At 45.6% G+C, this 26,558-nt stretch overlaps 10 protein-coding genes across 10 annotated transcripts; 8 read left to right on the top strand and 2 right to left on the bottom strand.

The window, feature by feature from the left end:
- Positions 1-21: 21 nt before the first annotated feature.
- SNOG_00634 (hypothetical protein) lies at positions 22-1,725 on the top strand (the record flags this gene model as incomplete). The annotated part of the gene is made up of 3 exons (XM_001791263.1): positions 22-259; positions 315-695; positions 746-1,725. 3 exons carry the CDS (start codon positions 22-24, stop codon positions 1,723-1,725), a joined length of 1,599 nt encoding a protein of 532 aa, XP_001791315.1.
- Positions 1,726-2,286: 561 nt separating this feature from the next.
- Positions 2,287-2,665, top strand: SNOG_00633 (hypothetical protein; the record flags this gene model as incomplete). The annotated part of the gene is made up of 2 exons (XM_001791262.1): positions 2,287-2,367; positions 2,444-2,665. The coding sequence occupies 2 exons, from the start codon at positions 2,287-2,289 to the stop codon at positions 2,663-2,665; spliced, it is 303 nt and encodes a 100-aa protein (XP_001791314.1).
- SNOG_00632 (hypothetical protein) lies at positions 2,408-3,467 on the bottom strand (the record flags this gene model as incomplete). The annotated part of the gene is made up of 2 exons (XM_001791261.1): positions 2,408-2,628; positions 3,080-3,467. 2 exons carry the CDS (start codon positions 3,465-3,467, stop codon positions 2,408-2,410), a joined length of 609 nt encoding a protein of 202 aa, XP_001791313.1.
- A 5,092-nt stretch (positions 3,468-8,559) lies between these two features.
- On the top strand, positions 8,560-9,564 carry SNOG_00631 (hypothetical protein; the record flags this gene model as incomplete). The annotated part of the gene is made up of 1 exon (XM_001791260.1): positions 8,560-9,564. One exon carries the CDS (start codon positions 8,560-8,562, stop codon positions 9,562-9,564), a length of 1,005 nt encoding a protein of 334 aa, XP_001791312.1.
- Positions 9,565-9,926: 362 nt separating this feature from the next.
- SNOG_00630 (hypothetical protein) lies at positions 9,927-10,304 on the bottom strand (the record flags this gene model as incomplete). The annotated part of the gene is made up of 2 exons (XM_001791259.1): positions 9,927-9,941; positions 10,125-10,304. The coding sequence occupies 2 exons, from the start codon at positions 10,302-10,304 to the stop codon at positions 9,927-9,929; spliced, it is 195 nt and encodes a 64-aa protein (XP_001791311.1).
- Positions 10,305-10,628: 324 nt separating this feature from the next.
- On the top strand, positions 10,629-10,949 carry SNOG_00629 (hypothetical protein; the record flags this gene model as incomplete). The annotated part of the gene is made up of 2 exons (XM_001791258.1): positions 10,629-10,765; positions 10,850-10,949. 2 exons carry the CDS (start codon positions 10,629-10,631, stop codon positions 10,947-10,949), a joined length of 237 nt encoding a protein of 78 aa, XP_001791310.1.
- A 37-nt stretch (positions 10,950-10,986) lies between these two features.
- SNOG_00628 (hypothetical protein) lies at positions 10,987-11,555 on the top strand (the record flags this gene model as incomplete). The annotated part of the gene is made up of 2 exons (XM_001791257.1): positions 10,987-11,019; positions 11,184-11,555. The coding sequence occupies 2 exons, from the start codon at positions 10,987-10,989 to the stop codon at positions 11,553-11,555; spliced, it is 405 nt and encodes a 134-aa protein (XP_001791309.1).
- Positions 11,556-19,830: 8,275 nt separating this feature from the next.
- Positions 19,831-22,230, top strand: SNOG_00627 (hypothetical protein; the record flags this gene model as incomplete). Its single annotated transcript, XM_001791256.1, has 2 exons — positions 19,831-21,551; positions 21,600-22,230. The coding sequence occupies 2 exons, from the start codon at positions 19,831-19,833 to the stop codon at positions 22,228-22,230; spliced, it is 2,352 nt and encodes a 783-aa protein (XP_001791308.1).
- Positions 22,231-22,903: 673 nt separating this feature from the next.
- Positions 22,904-23,370, top strand: SNOG_00626 (hypothetical protein; the record flags this gene model as incomplete). Its single annotated transcript, XM_001791255.1, has 2 exons — positions 22,904-23,115; positions 23,181-23,370. The coding sequence occupies 2 exons, from the start codon at positions 22,904-22,906 to the stop codon at positions 23,368-23,370; spliced, it is 402 nt and encodes a 133-aa protein (XP_001791307.1).
- A 41-nt stretch (positions 23,371-23,411) lies between these two features.
- SNOG_00625 (hypothetical protein) lies at positions 23,412-25,422 on the top strand (the record flags this gene model as incomplete). The annotated part of the gene is made up of 2 exons (XM_001791254.1): positions 23,412-24,470; positions 24,517-25,422. The coding sequence occupies 2 exons, from the start codon at positions 23,412-23,414 to the stop codon at positions 25,420-25,422; spliced, it is 1,965 nt and encodes a 654-aa protein (XP_001791306.1).
- Between the last annotated feature and the right edge of the window lie 1,136 nt (positions 25,423-26,558).

The raw sequence follows: 26,558 nt of genomic DNA, 5'->3' as shown, positions 1-26,558 counted from the left end.
TTTTGCTAGGAATTGCCTATCATGGCAGAACTGAGACATCCCAGCGATGCAACCATCGACTCCAACGGGCCTGGTGCAAAAGAGGCCAATTCTTCTGCCTTTGAGACAAACCACCTAGGACAAAGCTCAACAGCGTCAACGACGCCAGGCCCGTTGATCCTCAACGAGGCAAATGCTATCGAGCACACGGCCTACCAATGGTCGTCTCACAAGAAGTGGGCCGTGCTCACCGTCGTGGCCTTGTGCCAGACGAGCATGAGTAAGTTCTCATCAAGACCACGGAGTCCATATGAATAGTTACTGACGCCTCGTAGATTATAACGCGGCCGTGTACTCGAACGCGATCGGCCCTCTCAACGAGGAGTACAACCTCGGTGAGAACCACTTCACCAACGCCAGAGCCGGCATGGCCTGGTTTCTGATCTTATACGGTATCGGATGCGAGCTGTGGGCGCCGTGGTCGGAGGAGTTTGGCCGCTTTTGGGTGATGCAGATTTCGCTCGGCGCTGTCAATCTCTGGCAGATCCTTGCTGGTGCCAGCACCAGTTGGTCTATGGTTCTCGCTGCTCGTCTCCTTGGTGGTCTTTGTTCTGCGGGTGGCTCTGTTACGCTGGGTATGGTTGCTGATATGTTTGACACTGAGGACCAGCAGTTCGCCGTACTTTGGGCAAGTCTTTGGTCTTGTCTTGGATCTGGTAAGTTTGTGCAGTGTTTAGACAGAACCGATAGGCTAATATTCACGCAGTCATTGGCGGCATCTGTGGTGGTCCCATCGAGCAGTACCTCGACTGGCGACTCAACTTCTGGATCCAGCTTGCTTTCGGCGCCACCGTCCAGCTGATCCACTTCTTTTGCGTTCCAGAAACTCGCTCCACCATCATGCTAAACCGGCAGGCGAAGCAAATCCGCAAGGCAGACCCCAGCGTCAATGTCAGAGGGCCTACCGAGGACGAAAGAATCAAGGGTAAGGAGATTGCCGTCATCATGTTCCGCCCGTACAAGATGCTCATCACCGAGCCTATCGTCGGCTTCTTGTCCCTGCTCTCTGGCTTTGCCGACGCGCTCATCTTCAGCTTTCTTGAGTCATACAGCTACGTCTTCAAGGACGGTTGGGGTTTCACTCCCAGCCAGCTCAGTTTCGCTCTCTTCGCCCTCTTCATCGGGTACTGGTGCGCTTGGGGCGTGTATCTACCCGTTATCAGGCGCCACAACCAGCAGCGCAAGAACGGTGCACAGCTCACGCCCGAAAGTCGCCTGTGGTTCCTGCAGTATATTGTCGTAGGTCTTCCGGTCGGTCTCTTGGGCTCTGCGCTCCTCGTTAGGGGACCGCCTCTACCGTGGATCGGGCCTCTGATCTTTGCCGTCCTCATCGGATGCTCGAACATGGCCATCTACTTTGGCACCATTGACTACATGGTCGCCGCGTACGGAGGCAAGTACTCTGCGTCTGCCACGGGTGGCAACGGCTTCTCTCGCGACGTGCTTGCTGGTCTTTGCTCCTTCTATACCGGCCCCATGTACCGCGTGCTCGGTGTTACAAATGCAACTTGGGTGTTGTTTGCGCTGTCGGTTGTGGTCTGCATTCCGGTATACGTGATCTACAGGAAGGGGCCTCAGATCAGGGCACGCAGCAAGTATGCGAGGGAGGTTGAGGAAGAAAGACGAGATAATGCCGCCGCCCGGAATGGCATGACTGGACTAGATTCGGGAATGGTCCAGGCATAATGTTCTTGCTTTCCACTTTCCTGTTCTTTTTGTACGATACGCGCTGTGTCCGAGTAATCTGAGTAGGATGGGCATTTCAGTCAAGCTGTGTATTTTCAAAGCCTTTTTTAGCACTTGTCACTGTGCCGATAAGCCATCAAGTCCATTTAGTATCGCATATAAGATGACAGCTTTCTGTAAATAGTTTGAGAGTAATCAGTTCGCGTACAGATTGTTACACCACCTGGTGAAGATGCAGAGCATGTGATGTACACGACCCTTCTCCTGCAGTGTTGTCAAGTGATTGTGACGAACTGCTAAATGAGCACAGCATGACGTTACAGGAACCTAATACATCGCTTCCCTTCTCCGTCATGCAGATTGCACTCAGCATGATGCCGATCCAAATTCCGATTGCGCCTGCAGCGAAGGGCACTAACTTAGCATTCACGCTTGTGATAGCGTCCGGGGCCATTACATCATTTGCAGATCAGTGAAGCAAACCTCGGCGATGACATAACAGTGCATTTCAACCTGCAATGACGAAAGTCTTCGACATTCGAATAACCATGCACCTGCGAGATGCATGGATCTTCACAACAAGCACAGACCACTATAAAGCACGGCGCGAGTGTGGAGTACTTTGACTACTACCACTTTCGAGTTAGTGTACTGACGACATGCGCTTTTGGAGGAGACCAAGTTATGCAGAACCTTTGTTTGAAACTGATACCGACAGTACAGCAGAGTCTGGGATAGACAGCTCGAACAATGGGAGGACCGTCTTGTCAAGGTCTTCCTCGATGGGCTCGACTACAGATGCACCAACGTTCCTTACGCAGGATCCAATGCACGAGCACACGCCTCGGGCGTCACCAAGGTCAGCTTGCTCGAATCTCTCGTTAAGGAGTATCAACGAGCTGGCTTTGAGTTGCTTGGAGGTTGGCGACGTGACGGTTGACAATGAAGGGGTTGAGTGGGTGGTACGGGTGTGTTTTTGCACGAATGTTGAGTGTTGTGGCAAGACGCTCAAGCGGCTGGAAGGGAAGGATGAGTTGAGTGTATGGGATCGAGGTAGGCCCATGCCTTTCGAGTAGTTGATTGAAGAGTTAGTATGTATTGAGCATATCAAGAAAAGATCAAGATTGGAAATAATGTGTTCATGTTATCAGTTTGCTTTTAAGTACATGCAGTGTCTCAAAGTGCAGGGTATAGAACATGTACAAAAGTACAAAAGTCGAGAACTTTCCTGGACGCCGACGCTAGAAGAGTTATTTCGCTAAAACAAAGGAAAGTAGCAAGGGTGGTGTTTAATGAAGTGAACATGAGAAATGCGCATGTCACGAGATTCAACGGCGCCAAAATGAAGACATACGCCTCTCCAGTTTCCCATCGTCTTGCCAGATTCGGTTGCGCAGCGACGATGGCTTAGCTGCATGCGAGGTTTTGGTGACTGTGGGTGTCTGCGCTTTAGATTTGGAGCCACTACACACGCCATCGTACTGGGTTGACTTGATAGTGGGGCTCTCCAGTCGCTTGATAGCGTTGTTGTAACGATCTCGAAGCTCGATGGGAGCGGTGATGATGCCCGAGATGAATTCGGAGCCGCGGGTTTTCTTAAATCGAGCAACATCAGGTGCCGGAGCCGCAGCTGTTGAGTCATAGTCGGGTACCACAGCGCTCCTGACGGACGCTGCGTATACAGATGGCGAAGGCGGATCGGAGATAGCCGACTCTACTGTGTGTACAACTGGAGCAGGCATAACTGCTTCTGAGATTTGTTTACTGAAGTCGAAAACAAATCCGTCTTTCTCCTCGTGGGAGGTTCGTAGGAGAGGATGCAGATCAAGTTCTTGTGTAAACCTCTGACGGTGTATATCTGCTTGAGATGGGTTTACGACAGACGATCGATTAGAGGGCATCTCCAACGACACCCGAGTGCCATCCACAGACACGAGCCCACCAAGAAGCCCGTCAGCTGTACTTGTCTTGTAGATATGCAGCCTTTCTCCATGTGCACTGGACTTGGACGATGCTGCGCTACCACCATCCGTCCACATTGAACTTCCCATCGAGCTGGTGCTATCAGACCTGCTCATTGAGTCGCTGACTTCATCGGCAGAAGCAGACATCTCCATATGGTCTAGTTGAAACGTGTGGAGAAGAGGAGTACGATTACGCGTATGGCCTTGAGGCTGACCAGTAAGAGGCACAGCAGTACGAGGTCTGCTAATAGGCGCGGCTTTACCGTGTTGAATAGACAGAGCTTGGGGCCGCAGCCAGGGAATTTCTCCGTCCGCGTCTTCGTTGATGGTAACGCTTTGCTTTGCCTCTGCTCTAGTGGCCTGGTTCAAGCCGTCACCATAACCATGGACGATTATTGCGCAATGCGGTGAAGGCTTCAAGGTCAAGCTATTTCTACGAGACCCTCGCACAGACAAGGAAGATAGTGGCCCGAAAGAGCGTACGGAGGACTGTCGAGCTGGTAACGGTTTCGCCGGTGTGTCTGCATTGATATGATCTTCGCGGTTGCAGTCAGGCTGGATGGATGCACGTGGCAAGCCGTCGAAATAATCCGTGCTCGCTCCTGTGCCATTGACTTTGCTTGCTGGTGACATCGATGCTGGGGTTGCCGTGTTCCATGATGATTGTCCAGCAACGAGACAACAAAGTGGGTACTCTGGGCTATCAACGTCACGGACCGCGCTCGGTGCTCGGAGGACGGACGTCAGATACTGAAGAGTGCCATAGATCACAAGCCACCTGACCTTTCGAGCGTCGACCGCAGACAAGCTCTCCGTTGAATTGGTGGCATGAGTTCTTTCAAACTGCATGTACGCCCGTATTATCTTGGATTCTGAGATATCAGCATCAAGACCGTTTGTTGCCAGTGCGAGGGCAGCACTGGTATCGTGTGTTTTCTTGTAATATGATGCGGATGAAAGAGGCTTCGACTTTTCGGCCATAGGCTCACATGGAAGCAGAGGTAGGCGGTGAGCTTGCGCGGTGAATTTATGTCTTTCGTCGAAATGGGCCAGGTTTTGCAGTACGCAAATGCCACCACTGGCAGGCTTTTGTGAAGTAATGTCGTTGTAAGATTGGTGATCCGCAAGACAGCTCGTACAGGTTGGTGAAGTCGTAAAACATAGACTTGTAAAGAGTCTTCGGGAAGTGTAGGGCGCTGTTTCGGCGGCGGCCAGTGCCCGAGTGTCTCGGCGTAGAACTCATGCAGGAAAACTTGGAATTGGATGAGATAGTGACGTGCTCCTTGTGGGAGCCCGAGGTAAGCTGGGGAAAAGTCGTCCTGGAGAAAGTCACTCAACGCTCTGGACACGCTGTTCAGGTGGATGTCGAGCTCTAGGCAGGCTCGTGTGATCAGTGCCTTGGTCAGTCGTGAAATACAACTAGGGGCTGTTAGCTGAGACGGTAAATTTTGAACAACGTGACACATACCGGATATTCTGGACTTAGATCCAGGCTGTCAGCCATACCGACACAGTGGGTAAACGCATCAATCCAAACATTCCGTAGCTTGTACTTTTCTGCGTAGTAAAGGCTGGCCAGAGCGTAATCGGTGCATTCAACGAGGTCTCGATATCCTTGGTTCTCGGCGTATGCTAGGAAGTCCTGGTGGTTGTTGACATGCTCGGAGCGGAAGAATTGCATTCGTTCAAATAAGTTCACGAACGCTTGGCCCATATGGCGTCCTACCAGTGGCTGTCCGAGGACATAGGCGAAGAAGTTGCGCGTTGTGATATGCCAGTCGAAGGCCTCATCCCTGGAGGAATATTCTGGGGCTGGTATATAAATTTCGACTAGGGTTGCTTCTCGGGGTGAACTGCTGAATCTCTGCAATTGTTGTGGCTCGTGTGGGTTGGACGGATCGTCTGATACGATCTGTGCATAGCAGCTGTCAAGCATACTTTCGCAGTGCTTCTTTCGGAGGGCTCTTAATGGAATACAGAATGATGGTCCTCGACGTGATGCTCCGCGCGCATAGAGATGCACTGTACAATCGCCATCTTGCACCCATAACTCGGGATCCTAGAGTTGTTAGTCACGGACGGAACATATGTGTGCTGACCACTACTCACTTTTCGCAGACCATCCCAATTGCTTACAGAACGAGTAAGACCGGCCCAGCGTTGCACGTTTGTCGACTCCGGCGTGTTTTTTATTGGCTCTGAACAGCTAGCAGACCTAGATGTTCTCCCCATTGCGTAGCATAGATCTGGCGTTCTGTTCGTCGCTTCCAAACTGTTGTCGAAAAAGTCGAATCGGTGTCCGCTGTCGTCGATCATACTGTGACGGAACGCTCCTCTTGATCTCTCCTGAACGGACCTGTCCCATGTGCGTGCGGAGATTGAGGAACTTCGACCCGGATTCACGGGTCGATAGTGTTCTGGCGTGCTGGGCACGCTACCATGCGACTGCTGGTCCGAAACCATATTTCTTGGAGGATGGTTGTGTTGTGTGTGTTACGGTTGCAAAGGTTTTTGCAGCAGCATGCAGCAGCGAGTTACCTAGCTTCCGCGGGTCTTGATATAATACTAAGTACGACGCCCGAAAAACTGTGGGAGCCTGCAGATATGTACATGGACCCTAGCCCATGTCATAAGCTCAGCTCCTTCTGATGTCAAAGCGAGGCCTGTCGACGGATCAACACTTAGCGCATCCTTAGTATATGAGGCTGTAATCTAGGCGAAGAGGTGGAGCGAACCTACTAGCTGTAGACCCTGCTCCGATTGGTTTCCCCAGCGAAAGGGTACTTGTGGCTTGGGGTTACCAACGCCATGGCGCTCAATGGCTGAGCGCTCAGACTTCCAGATCGCACGGACAAAGCGAAGCTGAAAGGAATCCAGAACATAGAGAAGTGGTCTAGCTGAGCCCCCGAGATGGCTCGAACCACTTCTCGTAGCCATCAGTTCGTTGCTATCAAGCGAGGAAGTGGTCTCTACAGAGGCACAATGTAATGTGAACGAATCCTCTCCATGACGCGGGATTTAGCGGGTGCATGTGTGATCGACAGGTCGTAGGCGGCACGTCCGGCATAGCGCGCATCCGAACAGACGTGCGAGATAAGTTTCGCCAAGCTGAGATTGAGTCTTGACGGCCCAAGTGCGAAGTGGTGAGCTGAATGGTTGCTCAGCTGTCGCACAACGCGCAGGCTTCCCCGCAGTTTGGGCGCTGAACTACGGCGCGCAGTTTGTAGCACTGTTTCATCGAAACGGTTGTGTTCACAACACAATGTCAAGAGAAAAGTGTGTGTTGTTCATCGACGCGCCAATTAGTGCCGCTCGTGGATCGGCATTGGCGTAGTGGGGAAACCGCGATTTGCGTCATACCCATGTCGTCTTCGGGTCTCCTCTGTCCTTCAATCACCTTACATCACCAACACGAATCATCGCCCGCCACCAGATATTCCTTTGGCTTGTTCTGATCCTTACCTGCATGCGCGATATCACATGTCTGTAGGATAGAAGAACAGCGATCCGGACATTGGTGACGCAATCACGTCAATGTTGCTCTCTCACAGTAGCCTCAACATTGCAGCCGTCCCTAAATTAAATCTCCGAAACTTTAGTTGAGGCAAAGCGGTCGTATGAGCTGCTGCGCCCGAGTTACCGAGTATAGTGCCCGAGTACTCACAGATCTAGGTGCGATCGCATTGGGTTTGTTGAACTTAAGTTCCACCGCTGAGAAGACGCGTTTCTCTGCGTCCCCGAGATGCATGATGTGGCACAGGCAAATCCAACAAATTCTGAGACATGCGAGATGCAGCTCGACGCCGTGTAAGAAACCCGATCGTTCCATTCGCCCAAGGAACCGCGTGCAGCAATTTGCTGATGCTCATTTTGGTCTGCATTTGACGGTCCTGAACTCTCCGACATGATCTAAATTACTACATTAGACGCATCATATTTCATGGTGTGCTACATGACCAGACAAGCACCGGATTGGACATGCAACTAACGTTTGATCTTGGGAGCTCAATTTGTGATTTACCGAGCCTCTATCCTAGTACCGCTTTTGCAAATTCTTCCAACAGTCGTTCGTGCGCCCAGGTCAATACCCGTGATCGTTGCGAAGCGCACGCTACCAAGGCATGTCACAGACGTTGAAGCGGGGCGGTATTTGGCAGTGGCAAGTTTGACCTAGAGAAGGCCCGCCATCATTTCAAAACATTCACCACCTTTGTCGACAAAGTCAAATTTGATAGAGCACTCTATGTCCTTTCTTCCTATCCAGTCACAGCAACACCAGAAACTGGAAAGCAAAGCATGCAGTAAGTTTTGGTTACTCTTTACATGTCACGTCAGACACTCAGCCTCTGCAAGCTCAAGATCTTATCAACACACTTCTACGTCTTAACTCGCCTTTGAGTCTATTCAGGCTCGAATATATAATAACATTCACGCATTGATAGTGCTTAAAACCTCCGTACCGTGCGCACGAACTTGTGATACATACAGGCATGTCTCATGTCGAGTGCCTTCAAGTCTTCTCTATCGTCATCAAGGCTCACCCTCGTCAACAAGGTAATGTGATCTATCATATTTGCTATGGGTGCGGCATCGTAGCTTCCTCAGTGAAAGGGCGCCTTGACCGCGGCACCATCGAGCAGCCAATCACAGTTCAGCACTGAGCATTCACTTTGCGTTCACCTCGAACGCGCTCTCTCACCTACTGAGCATCTCTTGTTACCTACGAGGAGACCTCTGCGTTTATGCTCCCCATCATGCTCATTCTCATCTACGATTGACCTCTGACCCCATCTCTCTCCACCTCAACCCCCCCGCAACGGCAAGCGCTTCGCTCTCATCACGTCGTCGCACACTAGCACAAATCAACAAGATGAGCAAAGACATTCAGGAAGCGCCGCTGCGCAATGCCGCCGACGACATTGTTCACTATTTATCGGAAGTCCACGACCATATGTATCATCTCAGTATGTACGTCAAAGCGCAAGAAGAAAACAAGGCGCCACTATACCAATGGGAGAGGCACCTTGGTTACCCAGCTCTCAGTGCTGCTGTCTCCAAGCTCGAGAAAGCGATTGCCAAATTTAGACCTACACGACTGCTCCCAGAGTACCTCTCCGTGCGCGTAGCCCGAGCCACGGACTTTTCAACTGGCGTGAGTGGGGCCGCAGTAGATGTTCTTGCTATTGTCAACAAGAAGACTGCCGACTACATGGACGAAATGGAGACCTCGACTTTGAGTGAAGAGACGAAAGCTCAAGCAAACTCGCTCATAACCGAGGAGGTCCAAAAGCTCATGGAACATTCGACTAGAGCCGCAGAGCAGGTGTGGCGCGCAACAGACATGCTACGAGAGGGCAAGGAGGGTCCCACTTTGGCTAAAGATTGGGCATGGTCAGCAGCAGCTACCTTCATGACCGCCTGTATTGCTGCAGCCGTGGCGGTCTTTGTCGCTCATATCTATGGTCCTTCAGGCCTTGCCCTTGTCACTGGCGGCCACAACAACGACATGTACCACCAGGTACTGGATCTCGTCGAGCGTACAAAAGCTGTCACAAACCTTACCGGCGAGATCCACAGCATTAAGCTTCAGGAAGTTGACCAGCGATACAACAACCTTGCCGCCCTCTCCGAATCTCATGGCCTGCGTATCGACAATATTGTCGACGCCCTTGGCCCACCCAACGCGCAAGGAACCTACTATCCTTCAACGTCGAAACCTGCAGACACTGTTTGCGAGGCGCGTATCCAGAAGATGTCACAGGATCTGTCCCTCCAGCTTAAGCGACAAAAGGAGGATATGGAGATGATGCGCAAGGACATGCACCGCATGGACATTCGACTGACGAGCGGGATTGAGAAGGCGAAGAAGAACTAGATAACGCTCTAGCTGCTTGGGAGGAATGGAGGAATGTGCGATGGTTTGGTGCCCTGTTAAATGTCCAGGAAATGAAGATGATTTGAGACGCATATAGGCCAATCTGGTGGCACACCACACCTGGTCCGGCAAGACAACGGAGTTTCTCGCATAGCAATGATACCCTTTCCTCCGCTCTTACTTACAATCTTCACATATCGTGCCATCTGGATTCCGCTTGACTTCCGAAGGCTTCTCGGTGCTTTCTTGTGACTCTGATGGACCGTGGCTTTCAGTCTCTGTGCTCACTCCTTTCTTCTTGCCATGCTTGTCCGAGTGCCCCAAATCTCGGTTCGGATCGATGTGGTCTCTCACCAGCTGTTTCAGCACTTTTGTTTCTGTAGCAAATGAGCCTTGTTGTAAGTAATTGCCTTTTGAATTTATTACCTGGGAATCCGCCCTCCGTCTTCCTATCCCAAAGTAGCACCTTCTTGGCATCTACAAGTTCGCTTCCAGGAGGCACGTACGTCTTCATTCACAATAAGCTTAACACTTCCATCCACTCTCCAAAAATAACTTACCAGCTCGACAGTAAACAAGCCTCCGGTTGCCGGTAGTAGCGCGACCTCGCCAATCTGGTTCCCGAATGTCGACAGCAGTTCTTGAGCAAAGTAGGCTGCGCGCAGCATCCATCGACACTGCGTGCAGAACGTAATGGCTACGCGGGGAAGCGCCACGGGCGCGGTCTGTGTCGAGGCCATGTTCGTGATTTATGTGTTGAGTGTAGTTGGTGCAGGGGGAAGGATCGCCTTGCGCGCTTATCGGATACCGCAACCGCGTCACTTGCTCGCCAACACCTATCCACTCTTTTAATATCCCTGGCGGCCAGTGATTACGACATAGATTCCTAGCCGAAAATACGCCATTGTTATTGCCCTTCAAGGCCGCACACCACGACACCTTTCCCGGCCACAAACAGACATTTCTCGCACGTCCACATCTGAGCGCGTATGATGATCTCGCAATTGTTTCTTATGCGCGCCCTGTCATTGGCTTCTCGTATAAGACCGTTATGTGTACCGACCATGAGGCACTATGAGAGCCCTCCTGGCAAGAATCGCCGTACTGTGAAGACCATACCATCGGCCGTGCCCACGCGGCGGCAACCTCAAGTCGCATCAGATCCCAAGTTGATCAAGATCTCGCAATTGACAGAAACACAGTGACAGGATTTTGGAACTCCCAATTTTCTAAGATGGGAGCGTTCAAGGCGGCTAGACTCATCACGTTGCTCGACGGTCTCGAGTCTGCCGGTATTTGCTACCAAGACTGATGTTCAGCAATTCTTTGAGGAAAGCGGCTTTACCGTGTATGACACCTATTTCCCACTTCTCGGAAGAACCTAGAGAGAATAAAATTAAGGTAACTAGAGAGTGAATAATAATGCGTTTCGAACAGCTTGGACAAAACGACACTGTATGTCGCATGCTGTTGAAGGACTCTAGCCAGATACAATCTGCAGTTACTACGCTTAACAAAGAATACTTGGTTAATCGCGCTGTTACAGTCAATGCGATTCAGCCAAGTAAATCAAGTCCATTCTTCAATTTTGGCATTGAACGAGGCTGGTATGCTTCTAGGCCTTCATCGCTCACTGTACCGAAGCTGACTGTTTTTCTCGAACGGCCAGACATACTACTCTGCACCCTTCCTTGTGGCAGTCGAAGCTGCGTGAAGTACTCTGGGAACAACCGAAAGACGTTTTTGTCGCCTTGAGAGAATCTCGCCGTGTCATAATCGAGAGCATGCCCCCTCCTGCATATGCCGCGACAGACCGGTATCCCATCACAATTCGCATATATGGACTTTTCTATGACTTCAACGTCCTGAACACTAGCAGACCATTTAATTACACCACTCCGAATTCGAACTTGTCCGGTTCAGCAGTTACACTCGACTTTGCGACTGCAGAAGAGGCCAAAATAGCGATACAGACGCGTACCGGAGGATAAGTGCAAGGATACTCGGTAAGTGGCAATGTCTAAACCACCTCTAGCGTACACCATTCCATGGGATACAGCTCGTGCGTCGGGACATGATTGTCCCAGAGACCAAGGCTCGGCCGTGGCAGCTGACTTAGAAGAGGCATGTCACATCCTTGCCATTGTTCTAGGTGCAAACCAGCAAATTGGCTTGTAGTTTTTGAAGAATAAATATGCTGATATAGTCCTAGATGCAAGAAGAGATGTACCGAAAATGGATTCTCGGGGAGAATGATAGGATACCCTGGGTTCCGAGGTGAGTTGGACGCGGATTGGTTAGGTTGGACGCATTCTGACTGGAGACTTCCTCAGCCACTCCTACAAATAACGCCTGCGAGAGAGGACTCGCTACACTGTATTCTGGTTAACTCTGTGAAGCTCTGCAAGGGCAATTTCGAAAAGAAGAATGCCCACAAACTTGAGCAGACCGAGTCTAGCGGATGCGATTTTTGCACTTCAGTTTCCATGCAAGGGGGGCAGACTTTATTGTCGAAGAATGAGGAAGGAGGAGGTTAGTGGTGCCGACATCTATATATACAATTCCAAGTTTGCAACTCCTGCGCAGCGGGGTTATAAACTTAGAAAATTATACTAAATTGTCTGCTAGGACTGCTGCTACCTCCTCCTGCTACCTAGAAAATTTATTACGCCCTATAGACCTTACTATTGCCCTGCAAAGTTGTTATTTTCTGTCTATGCCTATCGTTCTAACATTCTTAGAATGCCTATATAGTTCTTTTTAGCTCTAAAAAGACTTTTCTAGGTATTTAATACTCTGCTCTAGCTAGGAACTGTGCTTTTTAGTATATTTTTCTCTTAAAATTTATTTAATTCTCTTCTCTTTTCTCTTCTTACTTTCTTTATTACTTCTTATCTTCCTTTTATATAATAGTAAGTTAGTATAAAGTTATCTTTTATACTTTTTTCTTCTCTAAGATAATTATTATATCTTTTTTAATACTTTTTATCCTTACTATACTTCTACTAGAAGCTTAGAGCTCTTATAAGTTATAAAGGCAGCTATAACTTCTTAAAAGAGTTAGAATAAGTTAAATAAGATAAAATAAGTTTGCTTCTAGCCTATATACGCCTCTATATTTAATATATAAAAGGATAGATTATATAAGAAGATAGTTAGTTTTCTATTCTACTACTTAATATACTCTATTTAGTTATTTAACGTTAAATATAGCTTTATACTAATAGTTTTAGCGTTTATTCTAGCTAAATATGCTCTCTTACTACTAAGCACCTATTATTTCTATTACTTTTAAGCCTACTTAAAGCTAACTACTTACTAATAAGCTATATTATTAGTGCAGTGTTATAAGAGATATTAACTAGTTTAGGCAAAATTAGATTAGTGCTCTATTTTAGCTATATATACTATATAGCTTAGGCTAGATTTAAACTAGAAAGAGCTCTTCGCTCTAAGTTCTACTTACTTAGTAGTCTAGAAGCAGCACTTCTATACTATCCTCTGCCTTAAGTTATTATCTCTCTCTTTCTTAACTTAAAACTACTTAGAACTATTATAACTAGATTAATATAGTCTTTTTCTTAGAAGATTACTCTATCTCTCTCTCTAATAATCTCTAGTTTAGTGCTGCTATTATTAAATTTAATAATAACTAAGGCTTTGCTAGCTCTAATCTATCTAAAGAGAACCTTTCTTATTCTCTATTACCTTTAGAGCCTTACCTAAATCTTAATCTTCTTAACTTTAGTACTTTATAAGTCTCTTACTACTTTTACTAAGCATATTACTAGTAAGCTAAGAGATTATTAAGTAAAATTATAGAGACTATAACGTTTTAGCTTTACTGCAGAGATAGAGAAATTAATATTCTGCTCTTTAAGCCTCTACTAAGATATCTTTTTAACTTTTTATATCTCTAAGTACTAGAGATAAGAGAGTTCTAGAATAATTTATATTAGTATAACGCTGCTTTTGCCTTTATATTATTAGATTATACTTCTATTAGTTATAGAGAAAGCTATAGCGTTTAGGTATTTACTATCTATAGAGCTCTTTACTACTAAACTAGTCTATTAGAGAAGCTTTATAAAGGCCTAAATTATTACTTATACTTAGTTATACTTCTATAATAAGCAGTATGCAGACTATTTATAGAGTAATAGAAACTCTATACTGCGCTAAAATACTCTTTCTAACTTAAATATTATGCTTTATCAGGCTTTCTAACTTTTTATATTACTATCTATAAGGACTGCATAGGCAGGCGTTCTGGCTAAGCGCTGCCAGTTAATTAGCAATATTATTCTCTTAGGAATAACTTTTACTATTACTCGTAACGATAGGGTAGTAACTTATTAGATAGAGAACGGTTTAGATTACTAAGAAAGTTTAGTTTTAATTTCTTTTAAGACTCTTAAGGCGTCTAAAATAGAGTACTTCTATTATTCTTACTACTTAAGATAGTACTATACATATATACTATTAAGGCTTATTAGCTAGACTATATGCCCTCTGCATTACATTCTTATATTCTCTAAGAGTAGTAGAGGTTAGTTAATAATAATAGAAGTTCTTAATTAACGTAGAGTGCTTATAAGAGTTAGATTAACGCAGAAAAAGTATTATTAATTCTACCTTTATACTTATCTAAAGTAAAGAATAGTTCTTTTTTACTATTTTTAGCTCTTTTAGCAGTAGATTATTAATATATAAGCTCTTATTAAGCAAAATAAGCTTAATTTTATCTATTATAACTAGAAAACGTTATATATAGAGCTTTATTAGAGAGTTATAGATGCTCTCTTAAACTAGAACTATAAGTAAAGCCTAATAGGTTATTAAATTATTCTTCTAGTAACCTATTTAGGCTGCTAAAGATTTATATAGAACTATTACTATAACTCTATAGCTATATACTAAGACTTTAGCTACCTAACTCTATTTCTTATCTTTACTACTACTTCTTATTAGCTTAAAGTTTAATAGGAGCTTAGCTAAGAAGAAACTAGTATTAATTAGCCTAATCTTATTACTTAGGTGTTCTATCTAAAGGTTTAGAAGTTTCTAAAGAATCTAAAAATATACTTTAGCGCCTAACTTAGATACATTTATACTATTAAGTATTAGAAATATAGCCTCTTCTATATTTACTTGCTCTTTTTTCTGGTCTATACTAATCTATATAGCCTTTACTAATACGAATTATATTAATAGCTATATCTATGCAGAGTTGCCTACTTCTAAGAATAACTCTAACAGCGTTTTAACTGCTATTATTCTAAAGTTTATAGTCTATAGACTTTATAGAGAAGAAGAATACTTTAACGCTTCTTATATAATAGAATAGAGTTATAGTTTACCTAAAAAGTATTTAAAAAGCTTTTCTAAGCTATTTTATGCTTCTACTATTATCTCTATAGATAGTTATCTGTAATATTAGCGCTAAAATAATAGTATATAATATACTATTTATTCTAAATAGAGAGATTTTATTATTAATAATAGCTAGATTATTCTATACTGCTCTTCTCTGCTCTAGAAATACGCTGCTTATATTAATATTAAGATTTATAGTACTATCTATGCTATTAAATACGTTTATAAATATATATATAAGAGCACTAATAGAGCTATTCTTAATATTTTAGCAGATAATAAGATTACTTAGTACTTTTTAGAACGTTATATAAGCTCTTCTAAGGCTATTTAGCGTATTTTTAGCTATAAAGTATATAATAAGACTCTTTCTATTACTCTTCTAGCAATTTACCTTCTAAATTAGTAGTTTATTACTTTTTAAAATAAGAATACTAAGTTAGAGATAAATAAGCGTTTAGATTAGTCTGCTACTACTCTTATAGTATTCTTTAACTTTAATTAGTAGTCTTCTATAGGCTATACTATGCTCTATTAAGACTTTCTATACTATTTTATCTTTAGTAAGAGTTTAAAAACTTAGTCTCTTTATTAGCAAAAGCCTGCTATTAGCTATATAGCATATTATAGTTCTACTTAGAGAAAGAGATTCTACCTTTGCCTACTCTTAACTATTATTAAGAGCTTAACTAGCTTTAAAAGTGTTTATATCTTTAATAATTAGGTATTTTCTACCTTCTAAGCTACTACTGCTACCTAGAGCTTACTAGAAAATAATAGTAACTAGGTTGCTTACTTTAAAGAGGTAGTTACTTTCTAGACTAGCTCTGCATTATAGTTCTTTTTTATTATTTCTCTTCTCTATAAGCTTATTATAGACTCTATAATAATATAGAAAACTTTTAAAATAGATCTTTATAATAACCTCTAGGTTTATATAGCTACTATTAGTGCTGCTACTAGCATAATAGCTAATGCTTATCTTAATTATAATCTTTACTTTCTATAGAGGCTTCTAAAGAATACTAGCAGAAAGCTTTCTAACTTTAGACTGCCTATAGTGCAGTATTAGTAGAGTTAGAAAGCAGTAAATAAGCTTATCTAGGTAGAACTAGACTATAATACTATAGAACTAAAGAGAGAATATATTAATTCGTACTAGAGGCTTAATAATAATTAGCGTATAGTCTTTAATACTATTATTAATAGTATTTAGAATAACCTAGCTAGTGCCTATTTCTTCGTTTAGAGCTCTATAAGAATAAGTAAAACCTTTTTATAGCATATATTATATACTTACTATTATTCTTAGAGAGAAATTATTCTTTGCATAGCGTCTTCTAGTATAGCATCTATATTATTATCTAGTAGAAGAACTGCCTACTCTTATTTTTAAATTCTTATTAATATCTATAATAATTCTACTTACTCTATTACTAGAAACTTAGATTTAGGTAAGCTACTATAAAGAGCTATTCTTATTATATAGGATAAAGTCTCTATATAATATAAACACTACTTTAAAGCTATCTATTAAATGCTATAGAACGTTTGCTAGTGCTTTATATTTAAATTTAGTAGTTTATCTCTAGTTATAGGCAGAGACTTTACCTAAATTCTCTCTATTATTAAGAAAAGCTAGTAGCCTAATATTATAGATGCCTACTTATAGCAATTAAGTATCTTATAGCTACTTATAATTCTTTATCTTTATTAAAATATATATATTTATTAAGATAAGGTAAATTAGCGCTTTATAGAGTAGACTTAGTCTCTTACTAGGCTAAAAATAGATAGTAATATAGAGTTACTATCTTAGATTAAGGTTTTCTACTCTAAAAAGGACTTTCTTAGTTATATTTATCTCTAAAACTTTCTTAAAGCTACTGTAATAGATAATTAGACTCTTACTAGATATACTATACTTACTATCTATAATAATATAGTTAATATACTTAATAAGCATATTCTTAAGCTTATACTAGGTAAGATAACTAAGCTTTTAAGCTCTAATTCTGCTAATTTTAGTAAGAATAGCAGTATTAACTATCTCCTCTCTAAGCTTTTATAGTTCTTTATAGTTCTAAGCTTACTACTAGCAAAGCTTTCTCTTAAAGTTAGATCTATTATTATACTTTTATAGAACCTTTATTCTAAAAATAAGCTCTATAATAGTACTTATCTGTTTATTACTTATATTAGCTATTAAGTTATATAAGCTAAGATTCTTAGTAAAGAGTTTGCAGGATAGTTATAGCTTCTTTCTTATATTAAGCTTATCTCTACTAAGAAAGAGCTCTTTTTTATTATCTCTTATCTTTAATTTCTAGTTTATTTATCTTTTACTCTAACTATTAATAAGTCTTAAGAGTAGTCTCTCTCTACTATTAGTATTAATCTTTAGCTATAAGTATTTACTTATAGCTAGTTATATATTACTTTATTACGCGTAATACACTCTTTAAGGCCTTTCTATTCTACTTTTGCTTCTAGAACGTTGCTAGTATATCTAGTAGAATAGTTTAAAATATTATTTATAATAAGATCTTACTCTATACTTCTATTTCTTAGGTTTTTCTCTTTTATTTCTCTTTATCTTATATTTTAAAGTTTCTTTTCTACTATTTAGCTATATATATATATATATTACTTTTATATTATTAATATATACTACTACGTTACTACTCTAGGCAAAAAAATCTACCTTTACCTCTATATTTAAGCACTTCTAGTACCTTTGCGTTGCTACTACGTTTATATAAGCTATACTAGCAACTAGCGTAACTATATAAACTCTCTTAAAGCTCTTCTTTATCTCTTTTTCTCTATCTTCTACTTATCTACTACCTATCTAGTATATTATTTACCTATTTTACGCCTACTACTATTTTCTGCTGCCTCTACTTACTTAAAATTTAATTTCTCTTACTTTTTCTATCTCTTATTTATCTTCTACTCTCTTTTTTTAGCTAATATTTATTTATCTTTTTTTAGCTTTACTAACTCTTTTCTTAGCAGAATCTGCCTATTTTTTGCTTATTTTCTGCCTATTTTCTGCCTGCTTTCTGCTCTAAACTAGCTTCTATACTATTCTTTTTATCTTTAAAACTATCTAAAAATAGCTACTCTTACCTCTAAAAATACCTCTAAGCTACTTAGAATAACTTCTAAGAAAGCTAAAAACTGCGCTAGAATTAAAAGCTAAAGCAGCTAAAACTGCTCTACTAAAGCCTAGAGAAGATCTTAAGAGCGTTATTTAAGTAGTTAAAAACTAGTTAAAAAGAATCTAAAACCTTCTTAAACTACTTATTAAGAGAGTTCTTAAGTACTATAAGAATACTCTTCCTATCTCTAAGATTACTTATAAGAGCCTTTTTTTTTATCTTTTTTAGACTATAACTAATATTTTAGCTAATATTACTAAGATAGAAAGCGTTCTTATCTATCTAGTTAGCAAGGTAAATAAGCCTAAGTACGCTTATTATAAGAAGAAGAATAGTAAATTCTTAGCCTATATCTCTATTAGTAATAAGGCTAAAGAAGCTTATTCTAACTATTATCTTATAGAATCTAAGCGCTGCAGCCTTATTAATAGTTAGTATTCTACTTTTTTTCTAGTTTTTTTTAATCTTTTCTAACTCTTTTAGCGCTCTCTAATAGTTCTAGTACGCTCTCTAAATTCTATAAGCGTAGTGCTCTAGAGCTCTTTATTAACTCTATTTATGCTATTAAGAAGACTAAGAAGGATATTACTAAGGTAATTTAGACTAAGATTGCGCATTAAGAGGCCTATATTTAGTTTCTTAAGAATCTAATTATTAACTTTACTTAAGTCTTTTTAGCTTAGATATAACTCTTTATAACTAAGAAATATAGAGTTTATAGACAGAAAATAATACCTAGTAGCCTAGAAAAGGGCTTCTTTATAGCAGTAAATAGTTTAAAATAATATTTATTTGCTTAGTTTTCTTGCTTCTGCTTAGGTGATATGACTAATATCTTACTAATAACAATCAGACTTTTCGTTCGCTGGCCTATCACCTGGCATCATCAGCGACGATGATGTTCGAAGCTGGCACCCAGACTTGGTGTCGACTCCTGGAGGACTGGGACTTGAGGCAGTTCTGCGCTGGGATGCGAACATTTTCTTTTCACAATATGAATTCTTGAACTCCAATCTACACTGTCCAAAGTTGTCTCCATCTTAGCACCAACACTAAAGTGCATACAATGCATGTTATATGCCAGGGGCTGACTCTAATTCGTGATTGGATGGAGCAAGGAAAAGTGCCATCTGTCTGAAAGCGTGATTGGCCGAGGTCTAGAAATAAACGTTGTGGTGCTCCGCATAAAATCATGGATCAAGGTACCAACGTCTTGATGCCAGGATGTCCTCTCCAGCCCTGCCAAAACAGTCCTATCGATACCAACGCTCGCATTAATATCAGAATTGCTACCAAGTCGGCATTGTGAAGCAATTGGACGTTGCAGTGAGTGGGAGCAACGAAGCGTCATCTCGGAGCTATCGAATTTCCCTGGGCTGGCCTTGCTGTTTTGGTCGCTGCGGATCGCGAGCACCTTGGGCTCCTGTGCACGCCCTCTCTCCTTTTCACCAGCTTCGCAGACGCACTATACAATCACCAGAGCCCCATTGAGTGTGAAACAATCGTTGTGAAATCCGTTGTGAGTTGCATCCCTCCCGAACCTTGCTGCAGCGCGGTGCGACATCATCGCTCTTGTGCTTTGTATATAAACAAATTGTAACGGTTTCATCCCGAGCACACACCACCACTTCATCTCACACGTACTCACCTCCAACACCTGCCATTCCTCTCCACCACTCCCCAGACCACACACTCAGACACTGACCATCGTTTGCGCACTGCAGCCATGTCCTCCGGCGTCCGCAACTTGCGGGCGATGTTTGAGAACCAAGGCGCTGCATCTCCTGAACCCCGCGGCCGTTCCCCAGGCGACAACACAGCAACAGAAGAAGAGACAACCCGCCCCACGCCCAAAGTACGCGCATCCTTTATTTCCGTCGTGCCCACGGCCGCCATACCGCCGCCAGACCTCGGTGCCGCCAAGGGGACGCCGACCAACAGCACCGCCGCTCACCGTCGAGAGAGCTTCAGCGTATCGCAGGACAACGTCGACGAGATCGCAGAGCTGAAGAAGGAGGTCAGCCAGGAGAAGGAAGAGCGCCGGAAGAGCATCTCTGTTTCCGAGACTGTGCCAGAAGAGGCCGTTGCCTCGAGAGAATCGTCAGTGCCCGCACCGCCCATCCGCAAGGAACCCGCCGGAGAGATGGCCACGCTCGGCTCTATAATGAAGGGCTCAGACTTCCCCGAGTCCTCTGCCCCCGCGCCAACAAAGCCCGCGGTCGAGGCGACGCCGGACCAGCCTCCTGCGAAGGAGGAGACAGCACCAGTCGCGCCCGCCAAGGACGATGAGCCTGCGCCAAAGGCCCCCAAAACCCCCGCGAAAGCCCAGAAGAAGCCAGCTCCTGTCCCCAAGATCGAGGCTACAGCCCCGACGCCTGTTAAGAAGGTGCCAAAGACGCCCAAGGCTGCGAAGGCCGATGTGCCTGCGCCGTCCAAGACCCCTGCGAAACTCGAGGAGAAGCCCGCCGCAGCTGTCGAGGCAGAAGCACCCGTGCAGCCCGAGGCCCCTGTCGAGACCACCGAAGATACAACAGCGGCGGCCACCGAAGAGGCGCCCGTGCCCGCCGAGGTTCCCGAAAAGATTGAGGCGACGCCAGTAGAGGTTCCAGTCGACGAGACGCCTGCGCCGACTGAGGCTCCGGCGAAGGACGAAGAGAGTGTTGAAGCTCCAGCTGAAGCTGCGCCAGCCGCGCCTGATACCCCCGAGAAGATGGAAGAGACCCCCACTGTAGTCAACGACGCGCCTGCCACACCCGAGCCCGTCGTTGAGAACAAGGAGGAGCCTGTACCGGCCGAACCCATTGAAACCCCCGCAGATAATCCGGACAAGCCTGTTACGGGAGCACAAGTGGAGGTGTCACTGACGCCGGCAGATGTCACTGATGCCGCGACCGTCTCCGGTGCCGAAACTCTGCCCTCGCCAGCCGAGGCCTTGAAGGCGTCAGACGCTCCAGAGCCTGCTGCGACACCAAAGGCGACCGAGACCAAGACGAAGGCCAATGGCACACCTGCCGCAAAGTCGAAGCCAGAGATCAAGAAGCCTGCAGCCATTTCCACCTCGAAGGCCTCGACATCAAAGGTAGCAGCAACCAAGAGCCCGCTCCCAAAGTCACACCCCAAACCCCCTACGACTCCAAAGACCGCGGCTGCAGCTCCGGCACCAAAACCCAGCCCCCTAGCAATGCGGACCAAGCCGACCGCCGCAAAGCCAACTACAGCGAAGACGGAAGTGAAGCCAACTTCAGTGAAAGCAGACGCGAAGCCTGCTGCTGCCAAAGAGCCCACCAAAATCGCTGCGCCAAAGACAGCTCGCGCTTCTCTGCGTCCAGGCGGTTTGCCTACCGCTACTGCGCCCACCGCAAGCGCATCCACACGACCCAAGTCTACGGTTCCTGAGAACAAGAAGCCTGCTACTGCCAAGCCTGCAGCTACGAGCACTGCTACCAGGTATGTTATGCAAGTGTAGATAGTCTCGACATGCTAATGCGCTTCCAGTGTCCCTGCGAGTGGCTTCAAGAAGCCTACCCCCAAATCGCCAACACGTCCGGTCAAATTGCCGTCGCACCTTGTCGCACCCACCGCAGCATCGGCTGCGAAGCATGGCGAAGAACAGAAGATTACTCGAAAGCCGTCCACGACGACTCGACCAAAGCCCGCTGCTCCCGCCGCCCGACCAACACGAGCATCTCTTGTCCCCGCCACCGCCGCTCCAAAGCGCCCTGACTCCCGAGCCTCCACTTCCTCAGCTGCCCCGAAGGGTGATTTCCTGTCGCGTATGATGCGACCCACCACAGCCAGTGCTTCGAAGACCCACGACAAGCCTGCCTCTCCACCGCGCAAGAGCACCAAGGCTCCCGTTAGTGCTATACAGAAGGGCAAGAAGAAGGTCGAAGAGGTAGCTGCAAAGGCAAAGGATAGCATCACCAGCAACGGACATCATGATGAGGAAGCTGTGGCTGACGGCACGGTCGCTAGCGAGGACGCAGATAGCAGCCAGAAGGTCGAGCCATCTGATCAAACTGCTGAGGTCCAGGAACCAGTGACTGCAGAAGAGCCCACTCAAGATGCGGAGACACCTGCTGCGGAACTGCAAACCACCCCTGCCAGCAACGAGCCGGTGCATTAGTTGTGTGAAGGATCACCACATGGGATGGTCCCCCTAGGCCTCTGTTAAAGGCCTTGGCAACAGGTTTTGAATTTCGTCCCGATCTTGCCACAAGAGCGGTAATAGTTGTATATCTGTAGCGTTTCTCTTCTCCTACCAGCATTTTCTGGAGCGATTTTTGTTTTGGTGGATTGCACATTCATTTGCGGTGTTTCAAAGGGACGGCTGTATCATCATCACCCATGCGCGCCACTACAATGGGCGTCAGAATTGGATACAAATTACCATGTGCATGGAAAACAAGACTGGTCTCACTACTCACTCTACACAACTATATAGAATCGCATATGAGGCTGTTCCTGGCTCGCCAGAGAATTATTTGTAGAATATCAATTCAATATACTGTCACTCGAGAACATTTCAATATTTCAAGCCAAGGTATACTCGAATGCAGACGGCTGTGTATCAGTAATCCACGCTATCAGGTGCTGCAACGACAGAGCTGCTCTCATGATCAAGGCGCACATGAGAATTGGTGACGCTGTGTATGTCACGAGGTCACATGATCGAGACCTCCGAAAACTCCGCTGCCCCAACTTTTTTCGTGTAGCGTTGCTCGGGTCGCAGCGACCGCAGACCTCAGCGTCGTCCCTTCATTCGTGTCTCGTCCTTGTCCCACTTTCAGCATTTCAGGATGAGGGCCAATTCTGTTGTGCGGGCGCATTCCCTCGCCTCCAGTTGTCTTCGCATTTCCGCTCGTTCGGCGTCTCGCCTTCCTTCACGATGCGCACTCTCTACCGCTGCAGCGTCGCGGACACCCTACACTAATGGCACAAAGACTGATGCATGGATATGTAACCAGAAGACCTTTATGCAGAGGAGGTGGCAATCTGCAGCTGCTCAAGTGTACGTTGTGGTCGTTAGAGGCACTACAACTTGAGGCGCAATTGGAGGCTAATGAAGAATTGCAGGCTGGAGCAAGCTAAAGAGGACCCGTCAGCATTGACGCAAGAGAAGATTGTCGAAGGCCTGGATCCTGTAGAATGGGAACGACTTTCTCGAGTCCGCAACATCGGAATCGCCGCCCACATCGACTCTGGAAAAACCACCGCCACCGAACGCGTTCTCTACTACACCGGGCCGCATCAACAGTATACATGAAGTGCGAGGCAAGGATTCGGTTGGTGCCAAGATGGGACTCTATGGATCTTGAACGTGAGAAGGGTATCACCATCCAGTCTGCTGCGACCTTCTGTGACTGGGTGAAGAAGAACGACGAAGGCAAGGACGAGAAATACCACATCAACTTGATCGACACACCTGGGCATATCGACTTCACGATCGAGGTGGAACGCGCTCTGCGTGTGCTCGACGGAGCTGTCATGATTCTTTGCGCCGTCAGTGGTGTACAGAGTCAGACCATTACTGTGGACAGGCAGATGCGGAGATACAACATTCCTAGGATATCGTTTGTGAATAAGATGGATCGTATGGGTGCAAACCCTTGGAAGGCTGTTGAACAGATCAACCATAAGCTCCGGATACCAGCTGCCGCGCTTCAAGTGCCAATTGGACGGGAGGACGGCTTCATTGGTGTCGTAGATCTGATCAGGATGAAGGCGATATACAACGAGGGCACAAAGGGAGAGGTTATCAGAGAGACGGACGAAATTCCTGCGGACATCGTGGAGCTTTGCAAGGAGAAGAGGCAGAAGCTGATTGAGACACTGGCGGATGTCGACGACGAAATTGCCGAGCTGTTTTTGGACGAACAAGAACCATCAATCGACCAGATCAAGGCCGCTATCCGACGCGCAACTATCGCCCTCAAGTTCACACCGGTCATGATGGGCTCTGCGCTCGCTGACAAGTCTGTTCAACCTATGCTCGATGCCGTTTGCGATTACCTGCCAAACCCCTCCGAAGTCGAGAACATGGCCCTGGACAAGAAGAGGAAAGAGGCGCCAGTCAAGCTAGTTTCTTACAACTCTCTGCCGTTCGTTGGTCTGGCTTTCAAGCTCGAAGAAAGCACTTTCGGTCAATTGACGTATATCCGTGTCTACCAAGGCACTCTGAAGAAAGGCATGAACGTTTTCAATGCGCGCTCAGACAAGAAGGTCAGGATACCTAAGATTGTGCGCATGCACTCAAACGACATGGAGGAAGTACCAGAGATTGGCGCTGGAGAAATCTGCGCTGTGTTTGGTGTCGACTGTGCATCTGGTGATACCTTCACTGACGGCGGTCTTGGCTACACCATGGTGAGTTATTCAATACAACATCTGAAGACCCGAGCTAACATGATAGACCTCTATGTTTGTCCCAGAGCCCGTCATTTCTCTTTCAATCAAGCCCAAGCACACCAAGGATACACCAAACTTCAGTAAGGCTATGAACCGCTTCACCCGTGAGGACCCTACCTTCCGAGTCCACACAGATGCCGAGTCGCAAGAAACTATCATTTCTGGCATGGGAGAACTGCATCTTGACATCTACGTCGAGCGCATGCGTCGTGAATACAAAGTCGAATGCGAAACCGGACAACCTCAAGTCGCCTACCGTGAGACAATCACAAAGCGCGTCAACTTCGATCACACGCTCAAGAAGCAGAGTGGTGGATCTGGAGACTACGCACGAGTTGTGGGATGGATGGAGCCCAGCGAGGCACTCGCGGAAAACAAGTTCGAGCAGCAGATTTCTGGTGGAACCATTTCCGAGAAGTTCTTGTTCGCTTGCGAAAAGGGTTTCATGGCATCGACACAAAAGGGCCCACTGCTCGGCCACCGCGTCCTTGGTACATCCATGGTCATCAACGATGGTGCAACGCACGCCGTCGATTCTTCCGAAATGGCTTTCAAGAACGCCACCCAGCAAGCGTTCCGTAAGGCGTTCCAGGCTGGCGCTCCTCAAGTGCTTGAGCCGCTCATGAAGACTACCATCACCGCACCGAACGAGTTCCAGGGTAGTGTCGTTGGTCTCCTGAACAAGCGCAACGCTGTCATCAACGACACCGAGATTGGCCCCGAAGACTTCACGGTATACGCAGACTGCAGTCTAAACAGCATGTTCGGCTTCAGCAGTCAGCTACGAGCTAGCACACAGGGCAAAGGAGAATTCAGCATGGAGTTCAGCCACTACTCGCCTGCGCCACCGCAGTTGCAGAGGGAGCTGACTGCAAAGTACGAGAAGGAGCAGGCTGCTAGGAACGCTTGAGCAGGTCGCTCAAATGGTGCTGATGGACTATAGGATGGCACTCTTGGTGCTTTTCACGACACGATGTCGAGGGGTTTGGGACTGCATATAGATTCAACGATTATCTGGGCGTAGGTAAAGAGAAGACGGCTTGGGCTCTGTGGTGTACTATTAACTGTACATGTATGTTGTATATAATGCCTGCACAGAGTGTAGCTGAATGATACCAATCTCCAACGATCAACATATCATCTTTACACATCAAAAACACCATACTAAAGAATTGTTTGAACGATTGTCGTGTAGAGCAACAACTTCTTTTCTAACAATCCTCCTTTCCTCCCGCCAAGCCCCGTCATGGCTTCCTAATCCAGCCTAGTCCCCGCTCACGGGAAGCCTCACGTTATCTCTCCCCGGCCATCGCCGCGCAGCGCCAAACAGCAACAATCCCTCCCAATGTCTCCTTCCGCGTGATTCAAATCGTCGCTTCCCCATCAATCCGAGCATTGCAAAAGAGCTGGCCTAGGAAATTTTTTTTGAGGAGTGTGCAAGTGGTTCGACGAAAACAAAATGCCAGCCCTCCAGCCAATCTTCCTCAAAGCGTACTGGACGCTCGCCATCGTCGGTATTCTATGGGCGGGATTCATTCTCAGCCTGATTAATCCGACGTTGCAGAGACAGTGAGTTTTATTGTTGTTCTCCGGAGAACAAGAATGGGGAGATGCTAATAAGTTGCGACTTAGTGCCCTGTACGCGCACAAGATATGGACGAGCTATGGCGGGAACGTAACTGTGCCGGAGGAATTTGGATTCGCGAGTAAGTTAGCCGTTGAAGAAGTTAGTGCGTTGGACGATGAGGTGCTGATATGTGTATGCTAGAGGGCCAAGTTCAGCCTTTCTGGCTCGATACGACGGATGGCGAGAGGCTGTTTTGCTGGCATGTGTTGCCACTGGACGTGTATCTTGCGAATGAAGTCGAGCTGGCGCAGGCTGCTACGTCGGGAGAGGTTGTTGATGGGTTGGAGGGGACGGTCGGCGCGAAGTTGTTGAAGAGGGATGCGGAGAGTAGGGTTGTGGTGAATTTTCATGGGGTAAGTGTTTTTTTATATTTTCTTGTTTTCAGGGTCGTTGTTTTGTTCTCCTATCATCAAGACGTC

Source organism: Parastagonospora nodorum, assembly GCF_000146915.1.
Source record: "Parastagonospora nodorum SN15 chromosome Unknown scaffold_1, whole genome shotgun sequence".
Taxonomy (NCBI): Eukaryota; Fungi; Ascomycota; class Dothideomycetes; order Pleosporales; family Phaeosphaeriaceae; genus Parastagonospora; species Parastagonospora nodorum.
The sequence above is the reverse complement of the archived record's forward strand: the minus strand, read 5'-3'. Positions and strand labels throughout refer to the sequence as shown.